At 52.4% G+C, this 9,348-nt stretch overlaps 3 protein-coding genes across 3 annotated transcripts; 1 reads left to right on the top strand and 2 right to left on the bottom strand.

The window, feature by feature from the left end:
• Window positions 1-855, top strand: PSV08DRAFT_376202 (uncharacterized protein; the record flags this gene model as incomplete). The annotated part of the gene is made up of 1 exon (XM_014222826.1): window positions 1-855. One exon carries the CDS (start codon window positions 1-3, stop codon window positions 853-855), a length of 855 nt encoding a protein of 284 aa, XP_014078301.1.
• Window positions 856-2,279: 1,424 nt separating this feature from the next.
• Window positions 2,280-4,694, bottom strand: PSV08DRAFT_213691 (uncharacterized protein; the record flags this gene model as incomplete). The annotated part of the gene is made up of 2 exons (XM_014222825.1): window positions 2,280-3,964; window positions 4,031-4,694. 2 exons carry the CDS (start codon window positions 4,692-4,694, stop codon window positions 2,694-2,696), a joined length of 1,935 nt encoding a protein of 644 aa, XP_014078300.1. The 3' UTR covers window positions 2,280-2,693.
• A 943-nt stretch (window positions 4,695-5,637) lies between these two features.
• PSV08DRAFT_213689 (catalase-like domain-containing protein) lies at window positions 5,638-8,317 on the bottom strand (the record flags this gene model as incomplete). Its single annotated transcript, XM_014222824.1, has 7 exons — window positions 5,638-6,895; window positions 6,951-7,115; window positions 7,170-7,359; window positions 7,415-7,450; window positions 7,513-7,702; window positions 7,751-7,987; window positions 8,041-8,317. 7 exons carry the CDS (start codon window positions 8,315-8,317, stop codon window positions 5,798-5,800), a joined length of 2,193 nt encoding a protein of 730 aa, XP_014078299.1. The 3' UTR covers window positions 5,638-5,797.
• Window positions 8,318-9,348: the final 1,031 nt, after the last annotated feature.

Raw genomic sequence — 9,348 nt, 5'->3', positions numbered from 1 at the left:
ATGGCTAAGACTAAGACAATTGTCATCTCACAGCCAATGGACGCTCGACATGTCGGTGGTGTCAATATTATGGGTAGTGGGAGCTCAAGCCTTGACAACTACTTCAATCACAACGAAGCGGAACCGAATGAACGGTCACCTTCTGGCCCTGACGGCGTCAAATTAGAAACACGCGGCCGTTCAGATACCGTACCGGTTAATACACGACGACCAGGTCTGTCTTGGAAGGACAGTTTTTCTAGATTGAGACAAAAGTCTTTCTCTCCTAACTCAAGATCACGTCGTGGAAGCGAGGAGAGGTATCTACCAGAAAGCCAGGTGAACAAGCAAGTAGAAAGGTGTGATGGCAGTCCTACTCCTCTGAGGACACGGCGTAGTACAACACGACTAGGACAGAGCATCGGATTGGAAAGCGATTCAGACAATTCCACCCCAGTATCAAAAAGTCGAACATTTCAACCAGAGCTCGCATCAGCCCGTCCCACCACAGCCTCTTCAATCTACTCAACAGCCACCAAACTTGAACCATACAACGCAATAACCACATCTGAAAGAAAGGTTACTTGGAACGAGCAACATCCCCCACCTCCTGGAGAGCGCAAATTATCTGAGGCAAGCATCCGGCCAGCTCAGCCATGGGCGAAACCCAAACGCACAGACTCAGGCACTGCCATTGACTTTACACATGTGCCTGTAGAGGAGCGTCCGATTCCCTTTCAAGAAATCATGGCTGTCCCGAGCCTATCAGAGCGCTTAGCCATGTACAAGAAGACGCGCGACTACTGGGCGACTGCAGACCACGGACTGGGAGAATGGGTCGAGCGAGCTGCGTCGTCAAAGATAATTGCTGCATAAATCGTGGAGGGGTCTAGGAACTGGGCAGATTGCGGTCCACTCCTCTATACTGGGGATTAATCTTGTGACTTTGCTTTTGGCACGCATGGGTTTGGTAGGATCGGAAATATTTGGGGGGGGGGGGTTTCGCAGCATCATGGGCGCTGGCCACCCATGGGATCTACTCGTGCCTTGTGATGGCCCTAGACGACCTCATTTGTTTTGTCCAACAGAGTTGGTTATATGATAAGGTGTATAAAAGTCTATTGATATCTTGGAACGAAACGAGCTACTTATATATAAATAATGTTTGATTGATTTTGTAATGGTAATCATTTACAATGCCACAGGTGTACAACAGCACAATTGATGGGAAATCTACTGGTTTTGTGCTTTCGTTGACATTGGAATCGGTATCGTATAACCAGGGACAGAGTGGCTTCAGAGATAATTGCATAGTCATGCCTGTCAGCGACCACATCTTCCACAAACACCACACTGACAAAATTTATCCACAAACATACGAACCCCACACAGAGACAAAGCGCGTCAGCCATCCAAACAAAACCAAACAACATCAAATCATCGTTTCAACCCCGCTACCAAGACATTTCAAACACATGACAACAAAACACTGTTTCCCGTCTCACTTTGAGGGATTTGAGACCTGAAAGAGATATTTGAAAAAAAAAAGAAAAACTAAAAAACACATGTACTTATACCGATGAACTACCGTTACCAAACAAGCAAATCACTACCCTACAATCCAACCAACACCACCTCAGAAGCTAGATATCTCCGTGAAAATAAAATAGAATTACGACATACATGGGAGGCTACACACAGAACAAGAAACCCACCAAACCTTGGCACACCAAGCCCAAACCCCGAAAACACACCGAAAAAATGTGCTACATCCACCTCCACACGTGTTCGTCTCCACCCCCACAAACATGCGCCCACGTGCTGGATGTCCAGTATACGCACTGCGACCACGCCACCACGCATAGCCTGGACCCGACAGTGTGTCCGCATGGGACGCAACGACAGCGCGTACGCAATGGAGAAACGTGTGCAAGATGTAGTGAGAGGAAGGGGAGTTTAAGTTTAGGACCGGTGGTTATGGGCAATGGGAGATGAGAGATGAACGGAGACAATGACGAAGTAAAAATAAAAAACAAAATTACCATTTTACACCCGAGGACTTTCACGGAGGAAAGAAAAAAAGAACTAACTAACTTACCAAGTTTCAACGTGAAAGATGTGAGAGATTGTCGTCTCATCTACATACATTGTTCGTTGGGAGGGCGTGTGTGTGTGTGTGTGTGTGTGTGTGTGTGTGTGTGTGTGTGTGTGTGTGTGTGTGTGTGTGTGGGGGGGGGGGGGTTATACAAAGAACGAAAGGTGGGGGAGGGGGGCTGTTGGATAAGAAGAGTTTAAAAAAGAAAAAAAACAATGATTATGGATTAATAAAACCCAACTCCTACTTTCCATTCCAGCATCCATCCACGTACACAAAAAAACAACTGGAACCCTCCATATATGCTCGACTGGAAAAAAAGGGTGTAGACATGTGAACACATGTTCCATCCATCAATCACCATCCCCATCTGTTTGTTGAAAATAAAAAACAAGTATTTCCGTTGGCCATTTACTTCGTTCTTCTTTGAGTTTCTTTCCTGCATTAAGTCGTACGTGTGCCGTCGTATCCAAAAATATAAAATGTTGGGCTCGTGATGATGTTGATGAAAGTTACTTACATGAGGTGGGGGGGATCAAAAAAAGAGTTCACATCAAACAAGTAAGAAGAAGGAAGCCAACCCAGTGAGCAAGCAAGTCAGTCTAGTTGACGACGCAAACTAGGCAGTGTCTTGTTGCTGTTGCTGCTGAGGTGGCGTCTGACCGAAAAGGCCACCAAACCAACTGGTCCTGTTGGCAGCTTTGCGCGCCTTCATAGCCTCTTCTTCGTTCTGGACCAGGCGCAGCGGTTGCATGCCCTTGCCTGTCATGACCCTAGTGCTGGTCTCACTGCGCATGAGCTGACGCGGCGGGCTAGGCGTATCGACGTGACTGGCCGACGAAGACTCGGTGCGAGCATCCACCTCCTTGTCCTCTGGGATGGGGCCCTGACCAGATGGAACTCTGGAAACCGGGTTGCTGGACCCTGGCCCACTGTTGACTGGTAGGCCAAAAAAGGAGTTGCGGGGCGAGACCACACCGGGCGAAGCCGGGTTGGATGCTCCAGGACGATACATGTTGTTGACAATACCGGCGGCGCCAGGAACATCGGACGTTGATCGGCGATGGCTGCCGCTTGGGTGGCGACTTGATGCAGAGCGTGTAAGGGGAATGCTGGGCGCTGTAGCTGGGTCTTCGTGCGCACTCTGTTGGGTTAGGGGTGGCGGACCCATGGTGCCACTGAGGGGCCGAGGCTTGTTTTTGTTTCCCATGGCCACGGACTTGGCGCGCTGGAGGAAGCCTTGGGGCTGCCCATTCTCCTGGGGCGGCGGAGGTGGAAGCTCCTTATTTTTGTCGGGGCCTCCTTGTTCGTTGTCAGCGTCGTTGCCAAGGACGGACTCGAAGCCTTGGTGGGTGAGCAGGCGACCAATGATTTTGTTGATGTAGAGAGTAAGGGCCTGGTTTTGGGCCTTCATGCTGTTGAGCTCTGTCTCGAGCTTGCGAACAACTTCTGCGTCGCCCTCTTCTGCCGATTGAAGCTCGTCAGCTAGGCTTGTCGAAGGGCCGCTGCGAGATGGAGCGCGGTCGTCGGCACTGGAAGCCTCTCGCAAGAAATCGCCGCGGCTCAAGTCTCCATTAAGGGTCTTCTCACCCAGCAGAAGCTGGAAGCTCTCATTGTCCTCCATGAGCCTTGCGTTGGTCATGCGCGTCTCCAGCAGTTGCTTCTCGAGCTCGCGCAGACGACCGCCACCGGCATTCTCTACTTCAAGCATCTTTACCTGGTACTCTGCAAGCTCTAGGCGCAGATCTTCGATGATCTTGTCTTTCTGGTTGATGAGCTTCGAGTTGCTGCGCGAGTTGCTGCGCTGCACTGAGTTGGGGGGCGCGAAAGAGGCGACATTCTCGAGGTTCTGCGAAGAGTTGTTGCGCGAAGAGGCATTGCGGAAACTCGCTGCGATCAAGTTAGTATTTGCACGTGGTCACCCCGTGCTGTTGACGGCAAATGGCTACTACTTACACGTACGTGATAGGTGCTGCTCACCCTCGCCCTCAGGCTCGCCAGTGGGCATGTTCTTGGTAGCCATGGTCTCCTTAAGTCGCTGGATAGTGCCTTGCAATTCTTCCTGTCGTGCCAACGTCTCCTCCTTTTCTTTCATTGCCTGGGCACGCTCGGCTTCGTAGATGGCCTCGAATTCGCGGTGCTGGCGGGTGAGCTCGCGCTTCTCGTTCTCTAGTGCCTCGACTTTTTCCTCCTCCTCGTGTGCGCGCTCCTCGAGCTTGGCCTGCTCTGCGAGCGCCTCGTCCAGCCGAGCAGTCAGAACCTCGATCTGCTTCTGGCGCTCTTCTGCCTCGCCCTCTACCTTTTGCAGGCGCTCCTTGAGATCTTGAAGCAGGGCGGCCTGCTCATCCCGGGCCTCGTCAGCATCGGCCTGCGACGCATTGCTCAGATTCGAGGGGGTAGCAGGCTTCTTGACGGCAGCGCGTGCAGAGACTGGGGCGCCGTTGGTGCCTCCACGGACAGATTTTGTGCGCGAGACTGCGCTGGCGCCATTGGTAGTCGGGGTGGAGGAGCGGGCAGGCGTGCGGCTTGCAGCCCCTGGTGAAGCTGACGACGTCTTGGCAGCGGCGTCGCGACGAGACGTGCTCGTGGCAGGCGGCTTGCTTGCTGCTGCTGTTGACATGATGTGTTTGTGCGTATGTATGTATGGGTATGTATCTTGTCTTTGTAGGGTACAAAGGCGGTGTTGGCAACGTCGCTCAAAGAAGCGGCGAGTTGGACAAGACGGCCAATTATTGAGCGACCAGCGAGCTAGGCCGCGCCGAATATGTAATGTGGTGGTGTGCGAGCCGCCTGCAGGGCTGAAACGTACGGGGAATTTGGGGGTGTAACTCGCAGTGTTTGCAAAGAAGACAAGACGTCGAGTAAGGAGTTCGACAGCGTTGTATCAGCACACACACGGGGTTGCGCCGGTAGAGTAGTAATAGGTAGCCATAATCTCGGCCTGCTGTGTTCTCCCCTGTCCTTCCCTGCATTAGCTGCCAAGCCCCGCCCACTCTGACCAGCCGTAGACCAGGAAACCAAACCCCATGGCCTGCACTGTGCCCTGAGCCACGCGTGAGCACCACCCAGCCAGACACCCACATGCTGTCTGTCCTTTTTGTGTGGGTGTGCCTCTGTGTGTGGGTGTGCCCAGCCCCCCAGCACACGCTCGGCATCGCCACGTCCTGCAAACTCCCCGTTCGCCGTTTCGCCGTTGACGTCGTGAGCGGCAGCACGCCGTGTGGAGAACGTGGAGAACGTGGCGAGGCGTGGCAGACACCCGAGCTCCCTTTTGCAGTACTGACATCCCTCCTACCTTCTCTGGGGCCGTTTGCCATGTGACAGGCCCTCGGCCACGGCGTGAAATTACTCGTCGTGGGTCCCATTGAGCAGTCCAGAACATGGACACTCATTACTTTGGTAGACCGCTCTTGTCATGGCCCAACATTAATCCCTCGGGCCCACCTCGCACACATGCGCGCGCACGACATCACCCTCTTTTGCGCTTACACGTTTGACTGGTGGAAAACAAGCAATCATGACACTTTCCACACACCCTGTTGACCAAATTTCTCAGGTAATAGTAGTAAGCCAACACAAAATTGCATTCATCACCAACGGACCGATCTAAGCTTCAACTAAAATAACCACCCGGTACTAAACCAAACGTCTGTGCTTCTTCAAAGAATTTGTAGAAAAAAAAGTAAAACTCCTATATACAGACTACCGAAAACGCCTGAATATCTAGTTGTCCAATGGGTACCTGTCAAGGAACTTGAAAGTGCGCAGACCCTCAGTGATCTTGGTAACAACTGCCGCCATGTCGCTGGCGGAGTCGAAGCTGTAAACACCAGGGGTGCCGGCCACAACACCAGCAGCAGATAGAGTCGAGTTGCTGGCTCCGAGAACACCAACGGGCTTGCCAAACTGGTAACCGGTCTGGAGGATCTCGAGAGGGCGACCAGCAGGGTACAAAGTGGAACGGCCCTTGGCAGCCGTGGAGTTGGAGTTGGCGAGGCTGCCCGCGGGGGCGAAGAGGGCTGAAGCGCTACCATCAACGATGATGGCGTCAAAGTTAACGGCCGAAGTAGCAGAGTAGGTCTGGTCAATGCCAGCGCCAAGGTGCTCAGCGACTACCGTCAAGCTAACCTTCTCGTCCTTGAGCGCGGCCTTGAGCGCCTTGCCCTTGTCGCCAGTGGATCCCGCAGAGGTAAGGTATCCAACCTTCAAGCCCTCGATCTTGAGCAGGGGCTCGCCAGCCGGGTTAACACCAATCGTCTTGTTATTGTGGTAGAACTTGTCATCAGGTGCGGGTGCAGTCATGCCAAGAGCAGTAGCAACACGGGTAGCAATGTCGTGGCTGATACGGTTAAGCTGGATCAAGACGTTCTGCTTGACAACCTCGCTCTGGAGTTGCGAAGTCTCAAATCGGATGGCATTGATGACAAACTGCTGCTCGACTGCGGACAAGGAATTGTAGAACAGACGAGGCTGCGACCAGTTGTCGGCAAAGGTGCTGGAGACGGTGCGGACAAGGTTTCCGCTGACGGATCGAGAGGGTGCTGTGAAGAACCCGCGACCTTCGGCCTGGGTGGCTTGCTTGGGGTAACCACCGTTCAAGGTGTTGGGCGAGTAGGCGGCAGTGTTGAGAGGAATATACATTTGGCCGGCACCATCACGCTCGTTGTTGTGGACGGGAACACGGGGCTGGTTGATAGGGATCTGTTCAAAGTTGGGACCACCGTTGCGGTTCAACTGAGTGTCCAAGTACGAGAACATGCGTCCTTGAAGGAGCGGGTCGTCGGAAACATCAATACCGCGGACGAGATGACCAGGTTGGAACTAGAGACACAAAGTAAGCATTCAGACACCCCATCAAGGTGGCACCGGAACATACCATAATTTGCTCAGTCTCGGCAAAGTAGTTGCGAGGGTTGCGGTTCAAGGTCAACTTTCCAAGAGGGGTGAAAGGAACAATGTCTTCGGGAACAATCTTGGTGGGGTCGAGAACGTCGAATCCGAATCGAAGTTGGTCCGACTCCTCCATGATTTGGGCCTCAAACTAAACACCAAAAGGTTAGCAATCATCGTCTTTGGATAGACTAGGGGTACGTACGATCCATTCTGGGTAGTAGCCGTTCTCGATGCTCTCGAAGAGATCCTGTCGGTGCATATCCGCGTTCATTCCGGCAGTGGTTTGAGCCTCTTCCCACAACAGGGAGGCCTTACCCTGGAGAGATCGGAAGCGGAACTTGACGAGCTTGGACTTGCCGTCGTCACGGACAAAGCGGAAAGTGTGTACACCCCTAGACAGATGAGTTAGTACATTGTTCATCTAAACATGAGAAAGGTTGTTCTTACCAGCCATCGGTATGCCTGTAGGAACGAATGGTACCACTGCAAGAAAGAAAAAACTTGTTAGTAATCGTCCTGCTCAAACATTTTACATATTCACTCACTGTCCACTCATAGCCCACAGGAGGGTGTGCATGGTGCTAGGCTGCTGACTGAAGAAGTCCCATGCCGAATCGTGAGCCGTTGCTGCCTGAGGAATCTCACGGTCCGGCTTGGGCTTGACAGCGTGGATGAGATCAGGGAACTTGATGGCATCCTGGATAAAGAAAACAGGAATGTTGTTACCGACAATATCTAGAGACTGTTAATACCGCATCTGTGTGTCGTCATTATGGGGCTTACCAAAGTTGCCTTCGTCGGTGTAGAACCTGACAGCAAAGCCATGAACATCTCGGGCAGTATCGGCGGAGCCACGGCTTCCTGCAACAGTAGAGAATCGAATGAAAACTGGGGTTTCCTTCTCAGAGTTGGCAAGGAAGGAGGCTCCGGTAATATTAGACCAGTCACCATATGACTTGAACGTTCCATGAGCACCGGCACCACGGGCGTGCACGGCGCGCTCAGGAACACGCTCGTGATCTAAACGGCTAGGTTATTAAACCGTCAGATGCGGAGATTTCTATTACTCTTACCAAAGCTCATGATTTTCCGGCGGAGAATTTGATCCTCGAGCAGTGATGGACCTCGCTCACCAGCCGAGAGGCTCTCTTGGTCGGGTTGGGGCCCTCCCACAGGACTCGTGAGGTAGGCCTTGCTGTCGTCAATCTCATACTGCTTCATGAAATCATCAGTTGACATGGCAGTGGCACCCTCGCGGCGGGCGAGTGGTTGGTCATCCATGTAGGGGCAAACAGCGTGAGCGACATGGCAAATAGCAGCAATTGCTGTCAAAACGTTAGACCGTACCATCTTGGAAGCTGCTTGGGGCGACGTAAGATGGCCTGGAAGAGAAGATGGCGTTGTCCCTTTATACCGCCTGCGGGATCTCATCGCCAGCTAAAAAGCATCGGACGGTTTACCCGTGCTTCAACGTCGTGCTAGTTTAGATCCTGGCAACCGGCAGTCCTGAATGACCGAATAACATGATGGTAATTTCCCCAGCTGAATGTGGTCATCTGTGCTAGCAGATCCCGAGCTGGTGGGTAGGTTTACTACTGGTACGATGTGTACTTACAATAGGTCTGGGGTAAGGATTAGCATTACCGGACCTCTGAGTGGGCTGAGTTTATGCTGTATGTGTGCAAGTATGTAACTGACACGCATCTGTTACCTTGATTAGGCATAGGGTCGGCCACGAAACTAGCAGGAGAGATGGCGATGGGTGATGATCCCCGGGTCTAGGAGAGATAGGGTTTTTCTTTTGTGCATGTACACTGTGCTTGCCACGCATGCGGAGACCTTTCACACAACGCACACTGGGATATTTCCTTTTTTGCTCAACACACGGCTGGAGGCTCCGCGCCTCTGGATGGAAACATCGAATCAGCGCAGCGTGATATGAAAGCGGTTGCAATGCCAAGGGTGTGTGCTGATCATGTCACCGTGCCTCGAGGCCAAGCAAATAGTGGAACTGGGTCCTGGCTTACAAAGTTTACTAAAAGAGATGCGTTCGAGAAGCTGCTTGCAAGGTCGCTAAGGCTTAGCGGTGGGCGTTGCAACTCTGACGACGGCCAAACCTTGCAGTCCACATACATACGTTGAGCAATTTGGCGAAGCGCAATATTGTTCTTTGCAGTTGAGACGTCCTGATTGCGTGATGCGGCTCGGTTGAGGCATCGGCATGTGGCAAGTCCATCCATGTACCGCATCCAAGAGTGCAGGAAAAAGTATCGCTGCTTACCAAAGGCCTAGGGCCAGGCGCTTCAAGAGTGGCATGGTTTTGCATATAGACGAGGGACTTGTTGATCCTGGTCATCTCATCGACTAGGATGGGCATGTAT

This window comes from Bipolaris maydis, assembly GCF_028858645.1.
Source record: "Bipolaris maydis strain C4 unplaced genomic scaffold PSV08scaffold_1, whole genome shotgun sequence".
NCBI lineage: Eukaryota > Fungi > Ascomycota > Dothideomycetes > Pleosporales > Pleosporaceae > Bipolaris > Bipolaris maydis.
Note: the sequence above shows the minus strand (reverse complement) of the source record. Positions and strands in the feature narration are given on the sequence as shown.